This window comes from Gopherus evgoodei, chromosome 4, assembly GCF_007399415.2.
Source record: "Gopherus evgoodei ecotype Sinaloan lineage chromosome 4, rGopEvg1_v1.p, whole genome shotgun sequence".
Lineage (NCBI taxonomy): Eukaryota > Metazoa > Chordata > Testudines > Testudinidae > Gopherus > Gopherus evgoodei.
In genome coordinates, this window is record NC_044325.1 from 45281802 (window position 1) to 45306474 (window position 24673).

At 41.6% G+C, this 24673-nt stretch overlaps 1 protein-coding gene across 7 annotated transcripts in view; it reads left to right on the forward strand.

Annotated features, from left to right (window-relative positions):
* The window catches only part of MLH3 (mutL homolog 3), a 32039-nt gene that overhangs the window by 1487 nt on the left and 5879 nt on the right, over window positions 1-24673 (forward strand). For 5 of the 7 annotated variants that reach the window (XM_030559130.1, XM_030559126.1, XM_030559131.1 and 2 more), the window contains exons 2-9: window positions 62-3441; window positions 6418-6516; window positions 7787-7857; window positions 8790-8894; window positions 10004-10076; window positions 10984-11055; window positions 12732-12840; window positions 16692-16851. In XM_030559130.1, coding sequence (XP_030414990.1) covers window positions 135-3441; window positions 6418-6516; window positions 7787-7857; window positions 8790-8894; window positions 10004-10076; window positions 10984-11055; window positions 12732-12840; window positions 16692-16851 — 3996 coding nt within the window. In that variant the 5' untranslated portion in view covers window positions 62-134. The remainder of the gene's footprint in view (window positions 1-61; window positions 3442-6417; window positions 6517-7786; window positions 7858-8789; window positions 8895-10003; window positions 10077-10983; window positions 11056-12731; window positions 12841-16691; window positions 16852-24673) is intronic. The other 2 variants (XM_030559127.1, XM_030559132.1) reach the window with 2 other exon arrangements.

Below are 24673 nucleotides of genomic sequence, written 5' to 3' on the forward strand. Positions count from 1 at the left end.
GTAACTATTAGAGATTTTTAAACTCTGAGCTTTTACTCTTTGTCCCTTTGTTTTTTTACAGGGGACTGTTTCAAAGAAGGAAAAGGAATGATCTTCCTGAAATTTCTTGGGTTCCTCACCTTTCTGCTTTTGCCATGATGAAATGTTTGGTGGAAGACGTGCGCTCCAGGTTACGCTCCGGAGTGGCCATTAACTCACTGGCCCAGTGTGTTGAAGAGCTTGTCCTCAATAGCATTGATGCTAAAGCAACATGTGTGGCCATACGGGTGGATTTGGAAACCTTCAAGGTCCAGGTGGTGGACAATGGCTCTGGGATGGGGAGAGAGGATCTAAATAAAGTGGGTAATCGATATTTCACTAGTAAGTGCAACTCAGTGGAGGATTTAGAGAATCTGAAGTTCTATGGTTTCCGAGGGGAGGCTGTGGCCAGCATAGCAAATATGGCCAGCATAGTAGAAATTTCATCCAAGACCAACAATACAGTGAAAACCTTTATGAAACTGTTTCAGAATGGGAAAGCACTGGAAGTCTGTGAGGCTGAATTGACTAGACCAAGTGGTGGAACAACAGTAACTGTGTATAACTTGTTCCACCAGTTACCAGTGAGGAAAAAGTGCATGGATCCCATGCTGGAATTTGAGAGGGTGAGGCAGAAGGTAGAGGCTCTTTCGCTCATACATCCTTCTGTCTCATTTTCCCTAAGAAATGATGCTTCCTGTTCTATGACGCTTCAGCTCCCCAAGACGAAAGATATGTGTTCCCGTTTTTGTCAGATTTATGGACTGGGAAGAACACAGAAATTACGAAAGATAAATTATACATCTGGGGGGTTTGAGTTAAGTGGCTATATCAGTTCTGAAGGGCATTACAATAAGAATATGCAGTTTTTGTATGTGAATAATAGACTGGTTTTAAAAACAAGATTGCATAAACTCATGGACTTTTTATTAAGGAAAGAAAGTGTTATTTGCAAGGCAAAAGGTGGCCTTGCCAATAGACATATGAGTTCAAGTCCTGTTCGGCATCGTGGCCCAGAGCTCTATGGAATCTTTGTTATCAATGTGAAGTGTCAGTATTGTGACTATGATGTATGTCTGGAACCTGCAAAAACTCTGATAGAATTCCGCAATTGGGATGCACTTTTAGCTTGCATTGAGGAAGGAGTGAAAGCATTTTTAAAGCGAGAACACTTATTTGTTGAACTGTCTAGTGAAGACATAAAAGAATTTAATGAAGACAATGGCTTTAGTTTGTATGGGATCAGAGCTCTGCAGCCTGCACTCTCTGAAGAAAAGAGCATACAAGACAATTTTAAGAAAACATATGATGATATTGTAGATTCCTATGAAATGTTTAATTTGCAGTCAAAGACTGTCAAAAGAAAAGTGACTATTCAGGAAAAGTCTTCAGATCTCATAAATTCAAATGATAATGCAGAAAAGGAAGTCTCCTCAGGTCTGATCATTGCTGAACCAGCTGACACAGCGAGTTCTCTGCTCAACAAAGAAGGCACCACTTCTAATTTCTCAGAATTAGGTATCTCAGAACAAGAGCCAAAAGAGTTCAACAATCCCAAAATGGTGTTTGTGAGCTGCAAGTCTTCAGAAAATCTCTCTGGAGAGTCCAGGTCAGAAAGAGTAGAAATAGAGAGTTATGCTGAAATGTCACGTTCTACTGAAAATTGTGTGGAAGATGCAAGAATGCGGGAGGACAGTGCAGCTCAGAAAAGCAGCATCAACATTGCCTTTGGAAATAGTGTCACTCAAGGGCAGCATGAGAGAGTTGAAGATACAGCTGATGGACCAGAACTTCTTTGTGGGAGAGCATTGATGGGAATGTCTGATGTGATGAAAGATGACAGTAAAAAAAGTAAAGGGCCAAATAATGATGGTGAAGGAAGGGTTGTTAGATCAGTACCACTGAAGTTGTGTTCCACAGGCCTTATAACTCATGTGATGCAAAATCAGCCACCACATGAACAAACTGAAATGAATTGCTCATTAAACATGCATTCTAAACCAGGTCCTGTAATTGCCAAGGACATATTTGGAAACAAGATGAGCTTTTCAGTTCAGGGTCTAAATGTTCAGGATACTTCTAGTATTTTAAATAAAGAGTATACTACACTACCCAATAGAGAAGTATGCAGAGCATATGCATATGAGTGGTTAGAAAATGAGACTGTATCAGACCAGAAGAATGAGGAGGTAGCTTCCAATACTGCAAGAGATAGAAGGGAGAGTGTAACATCACACACTAGAGAGTTGCTTCCTGTCACTTCCTTGAGTTTTGCTCATAATGAAAATAATCCAAGCAACAGAAGACAAATGGTTGAGTTATCTGTTATGCCCAGAACCCAAGCCTATAAGAAGCTGAGCTTGTCAGTACAGTTGGGGTCTTTAGAACGATTCAGGAGACATTATGGGAAGGTCAGGAGTGCACCATCAGTATCTATTCCAGAGAAGAGGAGTGAATTTGAACCTCCAGGTGTTCTTGGTTGTCTAGCTGATCTTGACACCTTGAAGAATCAGAATAACAATTTTGAATGTGTTAACATTCGTGAAACTCAAGTTCTGGAACATGCTGATTCTAATATTTGCCAAGCTGATTGCCTCCTTTCCTTGGAGAGGTCTCAGTTCTGTGGCAAAGAAACTTTGTTAAACAGAAAAGCTCCTTGTGTGAGAGAGAGTCCTTTGACATTGACTGACTACTCTCAAATTAGAAGAAAAGACCTAAGTAGCAGTAGATCACTTGGATCACTAGCTTCTAAACTGTTCAGAATGAAGGGTGACCACAAGGAATTTTTAGCTACAGAAGTGGTGGGACAAGTTGATGAGCAATTCCAAGGAGATTCAAGCAGAAGAGGTAACACATTGCATCTTTTGTCTCAAACTGATGATTTTTTGCAGAGTTCTTATCAAATGTGTCAAAGCTCCTCACAAGAAGTAGGGGTAGACGATTGCATCCTTGCATCCGCCTATGATGAGCAGGATGTTCCCTGCAAAATGTATAGTACAAGAGGAGGGACTATGGAAAATGCCGTGAACCAGTCACTGCTCATCAACACAGATGGGGAGTACATGGCCACCACAAGCAGTGGTTTGGTGTTACACAGTGAAAAGAGTTATTCTGAGGGCATCTGTAAAGATGGAAATATTGTATCTTCAAAGCAGACTTCAAAAGCCACTGAGCTTCCCAATGTAACTTTGTCAAGTAGTTTGGAAGTACCTGGAGATGTCAGAAATGCAGTTCAGTCTAAAAATGAGGAATCAATATTTGGTCCTGTCTGGATGCAACATTTTGATGTTTCACTGGGTAAGATGGTATACGTCAATAAAATGACTGGACTAAGCACCTACAGTACTCCTCCAACTGAAGAACTTCAGGCTGCTTGTACTAAAGATATAACTACAATGGCTGTGAATGTTGTCTTACAGAGTGGTAAGTACATGATGTTTAATTTTGTTGCAAGGAAAGAGTGATGCAGATAGTTTGGGTCCTCCTAGCAGTCTAAAATACTCTTTATGGCAATGCCTGCAATTTTCATACAGAAATAACTATTGCATCACATGAATTAGTTCTGTAGAAAACAGGAAATTGTTGATGGCAATATGGAAATGGTACAGTAGATTCACATTTTGAAAAAGGTATGAAAATAGCATACTGCTTAGCAGACAACCACCTAGTGTCACCCTGCATCATGCTCTGAGAATTCTCATGATCATGACCCATTTTGTCGTTTAATTTGTGAGATCTTATACCAGCTTGAGAAGTGTGTACACTATGGGTCAAATTTTTGAAGGTCTTTAGTAGGGCTGTCAATTAATCACAGTTAACTCACATGATTAACTCAAAAAAATTAATTGCAATTAATCTGTGTTAATTGCACTGTTAAACAATAGAATACCAATTGAAATTTATTAAATATTTTGGATTTTTTTACATTTTCATATATATTGTATTCTGTGTTGTAATTGAAATAAAAAAGTGTACAAAAACAAAACAATGTAAAACTTCAGTGCTTACAAGTCCACTCAGTCCTCCTTGTTCAGCCAATCACTAAGACAAACAAGTTTGTATACATCTACAGGAGATAATGCTGCCCTCTTCTTAGAATCATAGAAGATTAGGATTGGAAGAGACCTCAAAAGGTCATCTAGTCCAATCCTCTGCTCAAAGCAGGACCAACCTCAACTAAATCATCCTAGCCAGGGCTTTGCCAAGCCGGGCCTTAAAAACCTCTAAGGATGGAGAGTCCGCCACCTCCCTAGGTAACCCATTCCAGTGCTTCACCACCCTCCTAGTGAAATAGTTTTTCCTAATATCTAACCTAGACCTCCCCACTACAACTTGAGACAATTTCTGCTTGTTCTGTCATCTGCTACCACTGAGAACAGCCTAGCTCCATCTTCTTTGGAACTCCCCTTCAGGTAGTTGAAGGCTGCTATCAAATCCCCCCTCACTCTTCTCTTCTGCAGACTAAATAAGCCCAGTTCCCTCAGCCTCTCCTCATTAGTCATGTGTCCCAGCCCCCAAACATTTTCGTTGCCCTCCTCTGGACTCTGTCCATTTTGTCCACATTCTTTCTTAGTGGGGGGCCCAAAACTGGATGCAATAATCCAGATGTGGCCTCACCAGTGCCGAATAGAGGGGAATAATCACTTCTCTTGATCTGGCAATTCTCCTGCGTTTGTAGCCAACATTGCAAGTTATTTGGGTACCAGATATGCTAAACATTCATTTGCCCCTTTTTTCTTCGACCACCATTCCAGAGGACATGCTTCCATGCTGATGACACTCGTTTAAAAAAAAAAAGTGTTAATTAAATTTGAGAGTGAGCTCCTTGAGGGAGAATTGCATGTCCCCTGCTTTTATGTCGTTTCCTCCCCCCCATTTTACCTGCATTCTGTCATCCATTCATGTTATAGCTGACTCAGATGATGACCCAGCACATGTGGTTCACATTAAACGCTTTCACTGCAGATTTCACAAAATGCGAAGAAGGTACCAGTGTGAGATTTCTAAAGTTAGCTACAGCACTTGACCCAAGGTTTAAGAATCTGAAGTGCCTTGCAGAATCTGATCGGGATGGGTTGTGGAGCATGCTTTCAGAACTCTCAAAAAAGAGCAACATTCTGATGCAGAAACTACAGAACCTGAACCACCAAAAAAGAAAATCAACCTTCTGCTGGTGGTATCTGCTCAGATAATGAAAATGAACATGCATTGGTCCCCACTGCTTTGGATTGTTATTAAGTAGAACCCGTCATCAGCAGGGACGCATGTGCCCTGGAAGGGTGATTGAAGCATGAAGGGACGTATGAATCTTTAGCACATCTGGAACGTAAATATCTTGTGATGCCGGCTACAACAGTGCCATGAGATCGCCTGTTCTCACTTTCAGGTGATATAAACAAGAAGTGGACAGCATTATCACCTGCAAATGTAAGACTGAGTGAACTTTGTTTTATTTTTGAATGGAGTTTATTTTGTTCATAATTCTACATTTGTAAGTTCAACTTTGATGATAAAGAGATTGCACTACAGTACTTGTATTAGATTAATTGAAAAATACTATTTCTTTTGTTTGTATACAGTGCTTGTATACTTGTAATCAAAAATAAATATTAAGTGATCATTGTATTCTTTGTATTCTCTGTTGTAATTGAAATCAGTATATTTGAAAATGTAGAAACATCGAAAAATATTTAAATGGTATTCTATTATTGTTTAATGGTGTGATTAATTGCGATTAATTTTTTTAATCATGCGATTAATCGTGATTCATTTTTTTAATCGCATGACCCCCCTAGTATTTAGTTGCTTAAAGATGCAAATCAGTGGACATTAGGCATCTGGTGGTTTTGAAAATCCCACTAGGCACCTACCTGCATTTTTCACTACCTAAATACCTTTAAAACTCTGGCCCTGCATCTCTGTGTCTATCAGTTTCTCTTTGTAAAACATTTTCTAATATTTCATGTAAAGGACAATATAACCATGCACTGTGTATGTTTCATATTTACTTCATTTTGCACAGAAATATACTGTATTACAAATATGCTTCTTTCTGTGTTTAATGTTTTAGTCTTTGTTCGTATCCTTCATTAAAACACACCTCTTCTGCCAAGCCAGCCAGTATTCTCTGAGTCACATTAGAAGTCAGGTTATTAGGTACTTATATTAATTTATTTTAAATTAAGTTCCCTATACTAGCTTCTGATCATTCAGAGCACTGTATTATTATTTCTTCGTTGTAGACTTCTGGTTCTATGGAGCAGGAATAATATCTTCATTGTTTGTACAAAACTGAGCACGCTATAATGATTTAGTTTAATAAAAATATGAAGAACGGGGCTCTAGAGATGTTTGGAACTTTGTTAAATTTGCAGCAGTAAATTTTTATTGTGTGTTTAGGGTTTCAGTGCAGGTGCCATCCTTTTAGAAGTGAGCTTGTTCTACCCTTCCTTCCTAGACCTCGGGAAGAGAGGATTCTGGCAAGCCAGGATTTCAGAGGTAGGGTCATTTTGCCAGGAAGAGAGAACTGGCAGAGGTGAAAATAAGCGGATCCAGTCCGGTATGGTGTACCAGCAAGAGTCAGTATGCTGTGCTGAACCGGACCGGCTTCCTCAGGCTGGTGATTTAAAGGGCCCGGGGCTCCCTGCAGCGGCCAGAGCCCTGGGCCCTTTAAATCATCTCCCAAGCCCTGCTGCCGGAGCTCTGGGGTAGCAGCAGCAGGGCTCCAGCGGTGATTTAAGGGCCGGGACTCTGGACACTGCGGGGGGCCTTGGGCCCTTTAAAACACTGCCCGAGTCCCGCTGCCAGAGCCCCGTGGTAGCAGCGGTAGGGCTCCGTTGGTGATTTAAAGGGCTTGGAGCTTCACTGCGGTAGCGGAAGCCAGTGGCGCAGGCCCTTTAAATCGCCCCTAAGCCCTAGGGCTCCCGGCCGCCTCTGCAGCTGGTAGCTCTGGGGGTGATTTAAAGGCCCCAGGGCTCACAGCCACAGCCAGAGCCCCTGGGCCTTTAAATCTCGATTTAAAGGGCCCAGGTATTTAAAGGCTCCGCCTCTTCTGGTTGAGGCCACGCCTCTCTTCTGGTTGAGCCCGTGCCCCCTGCTCAGGACTGTGGCATACCAGTAAGTCCTTTAAGTTACTTTCACTCCCAGTACAGTGAAAAACAGAGCAAAGAACTCTGCCAGATGTCCTGACAGGGACACAGATTTACTCAAGGTCTGTTAACAATGGACTCTTTGAGTCATCTCATATGTTGAATTGGAAAAAAATCCTGCAGGGTTGAAGCCTATTAGAAAGTGTTTATATTTATAAGATGATGTTCCCAGTTCTCTGTAAAATCATGCTCATAGTTTAAAGAGCAATTATCTAATCCCCTCGTCTGTCCTCACATTCCAGTCTGAATGTAGAAATTAGTTTAGTCCTTGGGACTCTTTCCCAGGAAACGATGAAATCAATGTTTTGGTATGTGGCTTTGTCCAGAGGGAGTGGGCAGCTGAGTTTATCCATCTTTTCCTTTCCAGATTTTGTTGGGTTGTTCTGTAGTGCATACTCTTGTCAGAGAAGCTGCCCAGAGTCCTCCTCCTATCTGACAATAGAAAAGAGCATTCTCTTGTCTCTTTTTCTCCCTTTTGTTCAAAAAAGAAAAGAAAAAAGAAACCCAGACAGTGTGAGCTTGAGGGTCCCAGCTTGGTGGGAATGAACAATCTGAGTACATCTTCTGTTGGCACTCCTAGGCTTTCTTACTCTCCATGTTATACACAAATTCTCTCCTAGATGCTGATGGGGAGTCTCTCCGGTCCTTGTTTTCAGAGTGGGATAATCCTGTATTTGCTCGATACCCAGAGGTGGGTATTATTATGTTCTAGAGTTTCAGTGGGAGCCGTTTCAATCTTGTCTTCTATTATGTTGATATTTTTTAACTGAAATGGCAAATACTATAACTGTTATGTATATTTATTCTGTTGTACATATACCAAGCTTGTCTATGGTACCTTTTTATAGATTATTTGTGAGTTCATTTGTGGGTTTATGCAAATTAGAAGTGATTGGTATTACAGCTGATCTTAAAGAATACCTAGTGTTATTTGGAATCCAAAGTGGTGGTGTGGGCTGAGTCTACAATGCAAAAATAATCACCTTGACTTAGGATAAAATTCTGTCCCTTGCAATACTCCCCTCCCTCTTATATGTGTTATGAGTTATTTAAATATGTTTGTAGCATTGGCAGACCATAATGTGTGAGGGAGAAACAACATTGCACACTATGTCTATGGAGCTTTTAGAGCCATTTCCTTTATAGTCACAGGGAAATATCTTTAATCCGTGTGAATAAGTGTACAATTTCAGTCAGGATGTGCAATATGTATACAAATATTTCCACTTGTGTACAATACAGATGCAGGAGCAAACCACCTGCTGGTGAGTTTCTGAAGGGAAACAATTCTTTAGAACATCTGCTGTAGTAACAGTCATTCTGAGATGATACATCTTCCTGGATGTTCAGCTCACTGAGTGTGTACGTGTTGGCTGACAACTAATGTCAGATTGTCTAATGAAATAGCTCTTAGTGTGTGGGAAAGTGTTGAGAGAGGAGCAGAGAGATTACCAGATGGTATTTTGAGCTAGTTCTGTTCTTGTTAGAGGAACCAATGCACTAGGTACAGAGGGACCCTTTTCCAGAATAGTCTTATTCAAAGCTGGCAGTTTGATTTTTTGGCTTTAAACTCAATAGTTAAGTCTGCATCCTGTAAATTATCTGTGTTTATCTTTTTCACAGGTTGCTGTTGATGTGAGCAGTGGCCAGGCTGGGAGTCTGGCTGTGAAAATTCATAATATCTTATATCCCTATCGTTTCACCAAGGAAATGATTAATTCAATGCAGGTACAATAAGTCAGATAGCAGCTTTGTGTAAACACCAATATTTCAACTGCTACTAGCCAAATAGTATTTTATTAATGTTTCTGCTGGGTGAAAAAAACATAGTGAATTAAATAGATAATACTTTTTAATTTGCAAGAAAAGCATTATTGGTTTGTGAGAGAGACATCAACAGATATATGCATATCAAGTTATATCTCAAAACCATCTCTTGGATGATTGTAAACAGTTGCCTACACAGTGGTTCCCAACTTGCTTGAGTTTAAAGCTGGTTAAGTCAAGAAATAGCCCTGATATCACTGCCTTGTAACTTACAGCACTATCATTGGCACTTCACTAAGTAACATTTTGATAGGCAGTTGTAGGCGTAGCTATTTGGTTAATTCTGATTCTTTGACATACATTTTCAAAAGAGATATGCCGAAGAAATTCTGACCTGCAGCTGAGCAGTTTCAATAGCAATCCCAAATCTCATGTGAGGACTTTTAAACTTATTTTGAAGTGTGGTTCTGCTCTGAAAAGTGACACTAAAAATGGCACAGTAAACATGAAACCCAGTTGTATCTTAGTGCTTCTGTATCAAATGTTTTGCCCATAAATTTTAAAATTAATATAAATATGCTGCCAACCTTGCATTTTTACTTTTGGACTCTGAGAGCCATTCTGGGTTCTTTTCTTCTCTCACATCTAATCTAATGCAGGTTCTGCAAACCAAACTATTCTTGTTTACATCCATGCAGTCACATTGATTCCTGTGGTTTTGTAGAATTATAAATGGTTAGGACTTAGTAAAAAGCTAGTTCACCTTGTGCATTAATACTAGAATCCAGTTCATTTTCTCTTAGTTGTGTTACCTCTGTAAGGTTAATGGGAGTAAAACCATTTGTCACTAATGGCAACAGGTTTGTTTGAAACACCAGGGAAGAGATCTAGAGATTTGAAGGTTTCATTTTTACATTAACTTTTTCAGGTGGAACTGCAATTGTACTCAACCAGTGGTCCCAATATTAACTATTGGTGAGGAGAGGAGTTTATCTCTCAAAAGTTTTGTATGTTTCCCTTCAAAGAAATGGTTTTGCCAATGGATAATGAACATTTTGAATATGTTACAGGTTCTTCACCAAGTGGACAATAAATTTATTGCTTGTTTGATCAACACTAGGAGTGACGTGAATGCAGATGCAGGTAAGAATCCCCATTAGTACTGAGTAGGTTGAGCTTGCCCTCAAGTACAGTTTCAGTACAGATAGGACACTGACCTGGCATTCTGAAACATGTTCAGAAGATGTGATTTTTTTCAGGGGTGTATTCTTCTGATCTGATAGTTCTGTGATGCTAAATGCAAAATAACAATGCAAAATTCCTCTTTCAGTAATATTAAGGCTCTAACTTGTATCTGACAAAAGCCAGGAAACCAAAAGCAAATGCCAGGATTGTGTCCTTGTCTTCTGCTCTTGAGGGACAGGAGAAAAAGGCATGTTGTTATGAATTAAGGAGAGTGCTGGCCTTCACTTGGAATTTCCTGGATTTTTCTCTCTCTCTGTTTTGGAGATTGCTAATGGACTTTGTTCATGGTGCTCCTCAGGTGCTGTGGTGATTAATGCTGCTATCGATAAACACCTTACCTTTTGGTAATGTGAAATATATTGAACTTCATTCTCAGTTAATGGTTGCATTTCATCTTCTGTATTGAAACTAGCTTGAGCAATAAAAAAATGTTCTCCAAACCAGTAGCTTCTTGTTTTTTTATCTAATCTGCATAATAAAATAGAACAGATTGTAGTTGACCTCATCTTTAATATACAGAGAATGGGAATTTGGCTGATGACACCATCATACATACAACTCCTTTAACTTCATGCTGGCCACTGCAGGTTTTAATGACTCGTCTGGATCCTCGCATTTAATTTCTGCATTATTTTATTTTCTGTTAAACTAACTTCCTCCTGAATTTAGCTCTGTTAAATAGACTTATCCCCAGCTGCTAAATCTGACCTCGGTGAGACATGGGCATTGCTCCTTCTTCCTCCCAATATGTGCAGTTGTTTGGAATGAAGGTGCCTGTTGTTAACCTCCTCCCTTACACGTCTAGATGGAAACCTGCTGGTGTTGGTGGATCAGCATGCAGCCCATGAGCGTATCCGCTTGGAGCAACTTATTGCAGGTGAGGATTCATATGTCCAAAAAAGCTCTTTATTGCCCCAGCAAAGTGTAACTGGGAGCAGTCTCCAGGAGGAAAACCGTGAGTCAGCTTGCTAACAAAATTATTTTAAATATAAATTTTCTCATGGGGTCCAGAGATCGAATATGATCTTCGACCTTTCCTATATCATTGGCCCGTATGGGCATATAGGCATCTATGAGCTAATATGTGAAAAAAATTATCTAAATATTGGCACCCAAGGGAGCACTAGGTGCCTTTCAAAAGAGAGAGAATGATCCATACCCCAAGGAGCTTTCAGGTTGAAATAGGTCTGGGGGCTAACAAGACAGGCAGGATGAATAAAGTCAGGAAAATGGGGATAACATCAATAAAATTAAGAGGTTTAGCAGTGTGAACTAATGGGTGGGATGATGGCGTAAAGAGCATGGGTTGTTTTCGTTTAACTAAACACCATGATCAGAAGAGAAACCTAAAATTCACCACATTTAGTCATCTGAAACTGTATGCAGAGGGATAAGTCTTTTCTCTTGCCCAGTTAAATTTTGGTTATAGGTCTGTAAAACACAGTGCCCATTGACATCCATTGAGCACTTAAAAGATCACTGGCCTTCTCGTTCATTAAAAAGGCCATGCAGTCCTTGCAAAGAAGATTCCAGGAAAGAAACACTGCTTCTTTTGGCCTACTGGTGAAAACAGCTAAAGACTGAGAACCCTTCTGGGATCGAGGGAAATGTCTAATGAATGGTATTAAAATGGAGACTGTGTGTCAGGACCCAGACAGAGGTAGCCATATCTAGTGGGTAGCAGCCTGGTTCAGGAGGACCTTGTTCCAGGTTATGGGGAATCAGACAGGCACTAGGTTGAACTAATCCAGACAAGATCAGACACTATTAGGATCACCAGGACTCAGGCCAAGGTCAGGATACTCGTAATCAGGCAGATCAGAGTCTATAAAGCTGGGTGAGGGATCCAGACAGCAGTGACATAGAGGCCAGTTGTGTGTGCCTCTATTTAGGTTTACATAGAAGCCCTGACCAATCAGAGCTCCCAAGGGAGGCCTTCCTGACATAACTTCAGGTTTCATGTTTTCTCTGCTGGGTTAGTTAGTAGCAAGCCACTGAGTGAGAGCAAGGAGGCATCAACTAACTGGGGAACCAGCAGACCCAGCCAGTTTTGAGATCTGCAGACTCATGACACAATGCACTGATTTTAAATTGGCAGGAGGGATAACTCAGTGGTTTGAGCATTGGCCTGTTAAACCCAGGGTTCTGAGTTCAGTCCTTGAGGGGGCCATTTAGGGATCTGGGGCAAAAATCTGTCAGGGACAGTACTTGAAGGCAGGTGACTGGACTCACTGACCTTTCAACATCCCTTCCAGCTCTATGAGATAGGATAGGTAGATTGTTCAATTCACAAGTGGCCATCGCATGAGTTGAGCTAACTCTTGTATTAACCTTTGCTATGTAGAATAACTCCTTTAACACTGATGGGGGATCCAAGTGTGGAATTAATCATACTCCCTAGACAATGATTGTCTCTTCCATGACTATCCTTGTTCCCCATGAGTCTCAGGAGGAATTCAAGCACGGAGGGCTACATGCCAAGCCATAGGGCCATTGAGGATAGAGCCTGCGTGTACATTTTAATAACAGTATTTGTAATTTTTCTGCCCATAGATTCCTATGAGAAGCAACCTGAAGAATCTGGCAAGAAGAAATTGCTGTCCTCCACCATCTGTCCCCCACTAGAGATTGAGGTAACAGAGGAACAGAGAAGACTTTTACGGTTAGTAATGGTTGATGGCTCCAATATCTTGGATAGGACTCCAGTGAATAGGAGAATGTAATTTCTGTGTGCTGTTTTGGATACCACAGCCATTGCTGGAGTTGCTTTCATTCTGCTTTAGGCACACATTGAGTGAGTTCCAATAGCTATAATGTGAGGAGAAGAGAATAGAGGGGTATGGGAAGTTCGTACAATGAATCGTTAGAAAAGAAAAGTCTCTCTGCTCTTGGGTGACAGAAACCAGAATCACTACATAGAATAAGAAGTGAACATTGTCTCTCAAATATTTTGGAATAGTGGATTGTCTACTGTCAGGAATTCTTCCATCCCATACAAGAATTTAGATTAGATTCAGATTTGGGTTTGAGTAGTTACATTTATCTAGCATTACTTAGAGGTTTATTCAGAAATCTCTGCTCTCACTCTCAGCAGGCACTCAAGTGGGGTGGGTATTTACTGTTACAAGATGTTCTCTCCTTTTGTGCTCAGAGTAGGCTTGTTTGGTAATGGGGACTTTTCTGCCCTTCTTGTGTGGACTCATTAGGAACATGGAAATATCTGTACTAGATCATATTTATAGTCCATCTAATTCAGCATTCTCCTTGAGAGTGGCCAGTGCCAAATGCTTCAGAGGCAGGTGTAAGAAATTACATAATGGATAACTATGGAATAACCTGTTCATAGAGGAACATTAAGAAAGAGGGTAAATAGGAGCAGCTGATTTACCTTCTTTATCCCTGTTCATTATTTTATATGCCTCTGCCATCTCCTATCTTAATCTTTCTTCATAGGGAAGGCTTTCTGGACCATTAATAATTTTTGTCACCCATCTCTGAATCCCTTCTATTTCTTTTCTATCTTCTTTGAGATAGGGTGACCAGAACTGAACATAGTACTCCAGGTGAGGATATCCCATTGATTTATACAATGACATTGTGACGGGTTCCCCGGGGTGCAATCTGGAACTGAAATACCACTGAGTCCTCTGTCTCACCAACCTGAGCTCCCTCTCCCACTGTGATGTTGTGGCAAGCTGCAAACTCCTCCTGCTGCACTTGTACAGACATCCACAGGCAGGGACATACCCAACTGAGTTACGTGAATGCTTTCACCAGTCACTCATGAACCAACAATAGACAGGCTCCAGCCAATTCCCCCCAGTTCCCCAGCCTAGGACCCCAGATCTGTACCGTCTTGCCCCGGTCAGAAGCCTGACTAGTGTAAGTCTGTTCCCAAGTCTGTCTGTCCCTCAATGTGGAGAAGATATGCACCAGCTTTTGTTCCTGAGCAGGAACAAATACTTCAAGCAGAACCCACTGGTTTAGATAAAATATAAAACAGATATATTAACTACAGATAGATTTTAAGTGATTATAAGTAGTAAGTGTACAGATCCAAGTTGGTCACCTAAAAAATAAAAGTAGTGTCTCACCCTGATGGTATAGTTACTTAATACACAAGCTGGGATTCTCCTTTCCAGTCTTGGATCATCTCTCCAGTTCAAAGTCTCTGTTCTCCATGCATGTTTCCAGGTGTTGAATTGTGGAGGGAGTGAGGCCAAGTGATGATGTCACTTCCCTCTTTTATAGCTTATTCCAGCTTGCTGGAAAGATCCTTTGCTTTGCAGTGAGTCAAGCTGTCTCCATTGTCCGTGTGCTATCTCGAGAAGTCTCGATTGTATATGGTTCCTGGGACAGTCCTTGTGAGTGTGTATTCCCCTTAATGGGCCATCATCAGTATCTGTCTGTTCCTTTGTTGTACATGAAAGGCTGGTTGTGGGTGTTCCCAACCTTACAACATATTTCAGTAACACACATACAACAAACTTTGTAACTTCATATACAATGATAGCTTATACAATCTAACGGAATATTAATGTTCAACAAATCAAAACTTTTAAATGATACCTCACAAGGCATACTTTGTACAAAGCATATCATAAACATATCACTATGATAAATATGGGAGTGCCAGGGTGTTGCTTTGAGATACAGAGTGTCACAGACATTACAATATTTCCATATTATTTTCTGTCTCATACTTTTTACACCCTAACATTTTGTGTGCTTTTTTGGCTGCCACTACACATTGAGCTGTTACAGTGACAGCCAGGTCTTTTTCCTTAGTGATTGCAATTAATTTAGAACTTCAGATTCCGTTATCCTTCCTAATCTCCATCTTACTTGCTCATTTTTTTATACTCCTTTCTATTGGCTTTACAAGAATTTGATAGCCTGTTTTGGAAAGATATATATTTGGCTTCAATAACCTCTTGTCCCTTATCGTTTAACCACAGTGAACTATTTTTTACCTTCCTGCTTGCTTGTTTAGGGCTATGCTTTCCTTCTGTAATTCTGTTCTGGTTACATAAGTGGCCTCCATGCAGAGTCTAATGATTTTAATTTCTTCATTCTTGACATTAGGGTTTCTTTGACTAGCTTCCTCTTTTAAAAACCATTCTCCTTTCTAAACTTGTATCACAATTCTGGTTTTTAGTATGATTCCTCTCAGAGGATATTGAACTTTATGATATTGTATATTTGTCACAATGTACCTCACTGCTAGGGCACTTCCTCCTGGCAGCTCTAGGAATTAGGTCTTTCTGAGTCCAATGCCCCATTTATTGCTTGTCTGCATGCCCTGCAGCCTCTTGCTCTATGCGTCTCAGGGTGCTCTCTCTCCATGGCTTGGCCCTCCAGCCAGCTCAATGTGTTTTCCCCCTTTTGAGGGTTCAAAGTCTTTCCATCCAAATTGTCTCAGGCAGTCTTCCCATTCGCTGCCTGGAGTGTACCACTTCCCCAGTGGCTGGTAGGGGAATCTGGGTCTACCCTCTAATCAACAGCCAAGATCTACAACATCCCACCTTGCTACTATTTCCCTGAGCCTTGTCCTACTCTGCATCTCTCAGGCTTGCGCCACCACCCTTCTGGATAAACTCTTCCTTCAGGGCGTGAATCCCTGGGCTTTCTACTGTCTCCCTGGGTTTCCTCTTTTCCCTCTCTAATGCCTAGGGAGCAACTGCAGACTTCTTAACTGCAGCCCTTTTCTGCTGCCAACTTCCTACCTTTATACTAGCCCCACTTGTTCCCTCTCAGTAGGGCTTCATCATCAATCAGGCATTGCTTAGGGCTTGTCTAACTTAAAACATTGCAGCAGCACTGCTGTAACATTCCAGTGAAGATGTTACCTATGCCAATAGGAGGGCTTCTGCCATCACTATATCTACTTCAGCTCCCCGAGAGATGATACCTAGGTCGATGGGAGAATTCTTCTTTCTACCTAGCACTGTCTACACTGGGAGTTAGGTCCATTTTAACTATATCGTTCAGAGGTGTGGATTTTTCACACCCCTGAGCAACATAATTGTATTGATCTAATTTCCTGGTGTAGCCCAGGCCTTAGCAAATCTAATTTACCTCAGGCGTGGCCTATCAGGTTAATTGTCTCTTCTCAGGCTCATTAACCCTTTCCAGGCTAGTGTGGGGGTGAATACCCTGTCATAATATTGCATTGCATGTATATAATATATTGTGGTCGCTATTACCTGAACTTCCTGTGTGTATCTTAAGAAAAGAACTGTAGACAAGGGAAAAAGTGTTCACCATCCTATTGTGCAATAAAGCGAACTCCTGGGATCTCAGAACCATGGAGCCAGCATTCTGCACAAATTTAATGGAGAGAAATGTGCATTGAAAGAGGAGCATTGCTGGGAAACCCTGAGATGTCGTCATATGGGTGGAGGAGATGGGAAGCTTCTGTGTGGGGAGTGCAGAAGTGTCCAGCTTGGAGTGATCCTGTAGGTGTGTGGAAGAGGGTGCTTCAGTTTCTCATTTCTGAGGTTTTCTTCTCAGGTGCTGCCGCAAAAGCCTGGAGGAAATAGGCCTTGAATTATCATTTCCAGAGAACAACAGCTCCCAGATTCTAGTTGGGAAAGTGCCCCTGTGCTTTATGGAGAGAGAGGCCAATGAATTACGACGGAAAAGACAGCCTGTGGCTAAAAGCATTGTGGAGGTTAGTCCTGGATGTGGAGCTTGAGCAATTACATTGTGATGGTGTCGTTCTGCTCTATATTAATCGTGCAGGGTGTTGGAAGAGTGGCTCCTAAGTGAGAAAGCTAAATGCAATGCTTTCAATAGAATATTTATCCATGTCCACTGGCCTCAGGACTGCTTCTTTGCTGGTGTACTTTTCATCTTAAGTGAGAGAGTCTCCTCCTGAAAATGAAAGGAGCATGACTTACTAATGCTATTCTGTCCTTGCGGGATAAAACAGCAAAGATTTACTTATTAATTGCATAAGAGGCTACATGGATGGATGGCAAGACTATTATTTTAAGTTTAATACAACTAAAATGAGACTCCCAGTATAGAGGCTAGTATTCAGCAATGTAGGTGACAAGGTTGGTTAAGAGGGGTCCTGCTATTTTTGGTGAAGTGGAGTGGGCCACCAGTCTCTCTTCCCTTAGACCTGTGTGGCAGCAGAATTGATAATATATACCACCTCATGTACCTTCGACAGAGAGGCAGTGTTAATAGAACACTAGACTGGGACTCAGGAGAGCTCAGTTCTATTCGCACTTTGGCCCTGGCCTGCTGGCATGTGACCCAGGGCAAGTCACCTCACCGCTCTCTGCCTCAATTTCCCTGTAATAATAATGATGTTCCTTTGTAAAATGCGTTGAGATCTACTAAAAAAAGCACTAGATTATAAATTGTTATTATTGAACACAATTAGTGTTAGGTAGTGATGTTTGTTTTCTTTTAGTCCCATAATTAGTCTAACTCTAAGTCTATAACAGACATAATTAGAATCATAGAATGTCAGGGTTGGAAGGGACCTAAGGAGGTCATCTAGTCCAACCCCCCACACAGAGTAGGACCAATCCCCATTAGGGATTATTGCAGATTTGGGGAAGTGGATAAAATAAAATTCATAGTGGGTGAGTTGCAAGGAGGATTGCATTTAAAGATTAAAACAATAATATTTTAATTTGTTCTTAAGGCTCTCTTGCTCCAGTTGTATCTGTGTGGCTTTCATTTGCACCTGGGAGCAGGGGTGGCTCCAGGCACCAGCGCTCCAAGCGCGTGCCTGGGGCAGCAAGTCACGGGGGGTGCTCTGCTGGTCGCCACTAGGGCGGCAGGCAGGGTGCCTTCGGCAGCTTGCCTGCGGAGGGTCCGCTGGTCCTGCGGCTTCAGCGGACCTTCTGCAGGCACGCCTGTGGGAGGTCTGCCAAAGCCACGGGACCAGCAGACCCTCCATGCTTGGGGCTGCAAAATGTCTAGAGCCGCCCCTGCCTGGGAGGAGTTTAAACTTTGAAATTCCTTAGAAAATGTTGTTGGTATGAAACAATACCTGCAATCAGGAATCAGATTTGAAAAATACAAGTGGCAGTAATCTCTCATATTCTGCTCACAACTCAGACTCCATCCATTCATGATGCCAAAATCATATACCTCTTATAGCAGATCATTCATAATTTGATTGCCCCTCTTTCTTGAGTGCTTTGATCAACAGTGACATAGTTAACAAGACTGACATTTAATTGTCATCATTTGGTGTCAGAGTTGTCTTCTCCTATAAACAAATAGGGGCAGTTCATCCCTCTCAGAGCTATTGTTTCAGGCTTTCTGAAAACTGAGCCAGAAATTGCTGCATCGATTGCTTACAGTTCACATTTTGAAGATTTTCTTCACACCCATAAGTATTAAAGACTTAAAAAAAACAAAAACACTTAGGGATAGCTCAGTGGTTTGAGCATTGGCCTGCTAAACCCAGCATTGTGAGTTCAATCCTTGAGGGGACCATTTAGGGATGGTGGGGAGGGAGAGTAAATGTCAGGGACAGTTCTTGGTCTTGCTAGTGAAGGCAGGGGACTGGACTTGATGACCTTTCAAGGTCCCTTCCAGTTCTATGAGATAGGTATAATAACAAGATGCAGCCAGCAGGCTGAACCATTGTGAGCCGTTCCAATCCTACTCCTGTTTGCAATATGTTTCTCTTTTGTTCGTGTGTGAGAGTTTACATATAGGGAAGGTGCCCTTTTCAAGAGGTAATACTGCTGATCTCTTGGGGCAAAAAAAAAACAGGTTGTGAAATGCTGTTGGCTTAAAAAAAAAAATGACCCATTTCCTTGTACTTAATGTAGGAAACTTGGAGACCTTAAGCTTACAAAACAAGTGTCATAACCACCCCAATACAGACTGCTTGGATTTGACTCATTGAAGGGAGCCCTTTTTTGAACAAATATTTGGTTTTATGGTGTTTGCTCTTATTCCCCATTATATGTCATCTGCTGAATGATATTAGCAATGTGAAAAATCAGGAAAGCTTTTCCTCCAATCTATGAATAAAAACTAGGTGTGAGAGGATATCTACTAGTTATAAAATCTTGAAGGACAAGATTGTTACCGAAATATCGGGTCTGCCTAGCTGAGAGCCAATTAACAGCCTGACAGGAATAAGGAAAAATGCTTTATTCTGCAGAAAAAGGAGAGCCTGTACCTTGGTACAAAAGACTCTGTCTTACACAAATTTCACAAACCTTTTAAACACATTCAGACAAAGACCCTTGCGTGTTAATACTTGATTGGTAAGTGTAAGATTGCATGCTCCCGTTATCTGGGTAGTACTGATTGGTTTGGAGCAGGATTTTCCTGCTTTGAGGCAGAGAAAAAGAGAGAGTGCAGAAGTTCAGGCTACTGTGTCCATGAGCAGTACTCACCCCCCTCCCCACTGTCCGCTTGTAATCTATTAAGGGGGGTCAGCCAGCTTTCACAAGATGACCGGAAACAATCAGATCAGTTCACTAACTACAGATACTTCCTTTGTTTAATAAATCAGTTAGTTTTAAATTTAAAACATGTTTTGCTAAACTTTATGCTAACCATTTTTCTTTTGTATGTATCCTGCACATTTAAAATAGTTTTATTCTAAAAATAAAATTCTGTTTTTTGTATTTTTAAATGAATTTTAAATTCCATCCCAAGCAGAGATGGGCAAAAATCACAAGTAAAAACATAATCATCTAGTAAATAAGAAATGCATACTTCACCATTTTCTAACATAGTAAAAGATGTAAAAGTTAAGAATCTTAACAAATGTAAGTTAAGCTATATAATTACTTACTGTATGTGTATAGATATACTGTATCTTCCTGGTTAGCAAAAACTAAAAGATGCTCCAAATTTAGTGTAAAGGCTATCTTTAGTTGCAATTCAGCTGGGTTTTGTGGTTACCACAAAATTAAAGGATTTAAATGTTTTAAATCAGCGATTTCTGCTTGCTGATTTAAATTGTGATTAAAATCAGTGATTTAAATTACTTTGATTTAAATTAATCCACTCTGTTAGAAAACAGCATCTTCTGACACATCAAGTTCATTCTTTTTTGATTGATTGTCCACATGGGTCACACGAGCACTGGAAGTGGAATACATGTATATGAGGTCTGATTCTTTTGGCTAGCAATGCCCATGAGGGCCACACCTGTACCCTGGATGTCCTCATGCCTTTCTTCTCCCCTTTTTCCACTGCTAGAGATAAAGGACAGAGTAGGCCCAGCTGACCCTCAGTTCCTTCTTTCTACCTGTGGCTGCAAGACAGAACCCCTGCAGCATCTGCTTCTCTGCACACTGTGTGACTTTACTGATCATGTGTGTAACGAGATATATATATATATATATATATATATATATATATATATATATATATATATATATATATATATATATATATATATATATATATATATATATATATATACACAGAGAGAGAGTGTGTGAGTAATATATTAGTATGGTTAGCGTAGTGTCTTTTTTACACTTAGTGGCTATATATAAAAAAACAAACAAACAAACAAAATCCTCTTATTAACGTTAGAGACTTCCCCAGTACCAGGATATAGTCTCTATGGCTGAAAGGAAGTCCCAAGGGTTCAAAACTTGCTCCTCCTATGATTCAGTTGATCTGCTTAATGATTGGCACTCTTGGGGATAGATGCTCAATCTGTTGCCTCTTCTCCAGAAGGATACAGAAGGTGAGAAAGGTCCACCTTAAACATTTTTTTCTGAAGCTCTCAGGTAGAGCCTCCTCAGAACCAGAGAGAAAAGGGCCTCTCTGGCCTGAACAGGCTTCCTCAGTCAATGCTTCAGTTTTCTGAATAGGGTAGGAAGGAATATCTTTCCCACAGCAAGCACAGACCTCAGTCACCCTTCTTGGGACCCAGTAAAAGGAGGCATAGACGTCCTCAGACTATTAAGACAAAGGGTAGTTCATGGCCCAAATTAGGTTCCTCTGACACCCTGATAAAACCCAGTTGTTGAGCTCACATGGTACTTTCTCAGGCAGTGGTCCACATTTTACCTGGTACTGATTCTCAGTGCATGAGATGTCATTGATTGTCACCTCTGAATCTGGTACAGACCCCTACAGTACAGATGCTCCCAGCACTGACTTTCTTGGCACTGAAGTTATTTGTGGTGTCACGTGATCTTGCAATGACTATGAAGCCTGAGTCACCATTAGTATTCTCAGCTATAAGAGTGCCTTCTGTATTTTGGTATTTACTACCAGTATTGCTACAGTACTAGTCAACTCTTCAGCTGCAGTGGTGGGGAAGATTCCAGTTCACCCCAAAACTCTGGTTAGGGTAGAGGAGGAGTACTCATTTTCTTTCTCCCCTCCTGAGCATAGTAGGAAGGATATTCCCCCAGCCACTCATCTCTTTCCCATTCATATGACCTTTACTGGTCTAACAGGGAATCTAGGAGTTGTATATGTAGACCTATGGCACCTCAGGGAGCGCATTCACCTTGATATCCAACCCCATAGCCCCCAGCCCCTTACTTCTACGAGGTGCAACCTTGGGCCCTTTGGGGTATCCAGCCAGCCATAGACGCCGACTTCTACTTGTGCCATTGGGTGCTTGACCCCCATCTACCCCTGGCCCTGCCCCGACTCCCACCCTTGCCCCGCCCTGCCCCCATTCCAACCCCTTCCCCAAAGTTCCCGCCCCAACTCTGACCCCTCCCTGCCCCTATTCCAACTCCTTCCTCAAATCCCCTCCCCGGCCCCGCCTCTTCCCCCAGAGGAATTGGCATCTATGCAGCCACAAGGAAAATTACCTCCACTGCCCCTTGTAGACTTAGATCTCATTCCCCTATGAAACTTCATAGAGTGCTCAAGGAGCGCTGCTGGTGCAGACTCACAGTATAGCACAGGAAGATGAGGAAGAACACCTGCAGATGGTAGAGCACTTGATCCCAGCAGTGGTCTTCTCTTCCTCACCAGATTAGGCAGTAAGGCCCTCCACTTCCACGCAGCTGGATGATTGGAAAACATTTTAGTAACTGGTGCATTACATGTTAGAAATCCCCATGGAGGTAGAACAGGAGGACTCTCACAAGCTACTGGACATTTTGTACTCTGGCTTGCCTGAAAGGTGTGCCATGCCAATTAATGAGGGGCTGTTGGAGCCAGCAAAAAAATTGTTAGTAGACCCCATCATCTGTGGCACCTAATTCTAAAAAGGCAGATAGGTGCTGTCAAGTTTGTCATAACATTGGACAGATGATGCTAGAGATCATCACCCATGGCTAGCCTACACTTCTGCTCCTTGCCCCCTATGCTCCCTTCCCCATCCCTCTTTGGGAATCCTTCTCACGAGAGCCTGTTACAAGCAGAAGTGGCCTTATTGCTTCGTGTAGAAGCCATAGAGGAAGGGCCCTCAGAATTCAGGGGAAGAGGCTTCTACTCTGTTTTTTCTCATTTCAAAGAAAAAATGGGATCTTTGTCCTATACTAAACCAGAGGAGATTCAACAAATATATATGCCACCTCAGATTCAGGATGGTAATACTTGCCTCCATCATTCCATTTCTTGTGGCTCAGGACTGGATGGTAGCTCTTTACTTACTGGATGTGTACTTCCATAGAGCTATCCACCTATTCCACAGGAAATAACTGAGAATCACAGTAGGGCCCAACTATTACCAATACAAGTCTGTCCATGGCACCAAGAGTATTCACAAAATGTCTGGCAGTAATGGCAATGCATTTAAGGAGAAAAGGTATCCATGTCTACCCAAACTCTACCCATATCTGAATGAGCAGAGGAAGGTCCAAGTAGGAGACCACAGTATCAGTTCTTTCCTTGTTTTCTCAACTGGGATTCTTTGTGAACTGCAAGAAATCGTCTCTCACCCCATAACAGACAATAGAGTTCATAGGAACCATGATCAGCTCTTGATCAGCAAATCCCTACCTCCAAGATGACAGATTATGGTCTCTCCAGTCCATAACAAATGAGCCAAAATTGACTTAAACAAGGTTGGTGTGTATGTGCTTAGGACTATTGGACCATATGACAGCATACACATATGTGACACAGCTTGCCAGACTTCACCTGTGGTCCTTGCAGTTATGGCTGAGGTTTGTGTACTCCCTGTCAAAGCATCACATGAGCAAGAGAGTCCTGGTCCCACCCTAGAACTCAATCGGTGGCTGGGAACATATAGAAAAGAGTTTCCTTCTCGATCCCCTCCCTGACAATAAAACTCATCACAGACACTTAAGATACAGGTTGGGAGTACCATCTGCATATGCAAGGGACCTGGTTTGAAATTGCATGTGAACATCCTAGAGCTCAGGGCTTCCAGCTGGCCTGCATGGCATTCCAGCTTGTTCTGCAGATCTTGACAGACAATATAGCCACAATACACTATATAAAGAAGCAATGAGGTGGTCAGTCATCCCCTCTCTGCCAGGAGGCCATCAAGCTAAAGACTAACTAGGTATGTAATTGTATTAAAACATACCATGAGTTAGCTAGATGAGATCTATTCTATATAGGTTCTTAGACTGAACTTATCACTGTAGTATCTGAGCACCTTCCAGTAGTGCCCTAAGCAATGTGACTAAACATCTGTCATGTATTGTTTTATTTTCTTATCTTCTTCTTAGGGAGAGAAGTGTATGCAGTGGAATGTCACATGTTATAGGGCTTTAGAGGATTGGGGTTTTGGGGTATTTTTGTAAATATACATGTTATGTATTTACGTTAGAGTGAAAAGGTTAAAGAAATATGTTTCGCACTTGGAGCAGAAGGTGGTGAGGTTTGTGATCATCCTTAGATCCACCCATGCAAGTTATAGCCCACTTCACAAGGGCTTAAGCAGCTTCTGGAGCATCTCTGAAAAGCATACCAATTGCAGAACTTTGCAGGGAAGCCATATGGGGGATCAGTACACTCCTTCATCCCACATTATTCCTTAGCTGAGGCCTGAAGATCTGATTCCTGTTTTGGCAGAACTGTCCTGCAATCAGTATTTAAATAGGACTTCTAGCACTCACTTCCTGATTGAGGTCAATGTTTGCTAGCCACCAGAAGTGGAATACATGTGGATAATCGCTCCCAGAAGAAACAGTGATTGCTTACTTTCAGTAACTGTGGTTCCTCGCAATGTGTTGTCTATGGATTCTGCAACTTATCCACAACCTGCCCTCCTTCCCCGTTACTACAAAGTACTATAGCTCCTAGGGTCTGTATTGGCGAAGAAACTGAGGGATGGTTGGACAGCATCTGCCCTTTATGTCTTTGGATGGGAAGGGGAGAGGGGGCATGAGCACATCTAAGGTCTGGCACCAGTGAACACTGCAGGCCAAAAGATTCCAATCTTGCATACATGGGGCAATGGTTCACTAGAGGTGGAATCAGTGTGGAAAACACATCCCTTAGAACCACTGTCACTGTTGGGTAAGCTACCATTCTTTCTTACTAGCCTTGTAATTGAACAAGCTGATGAGAGATGCTTTAAGATTATGACTCAAACAGATTCT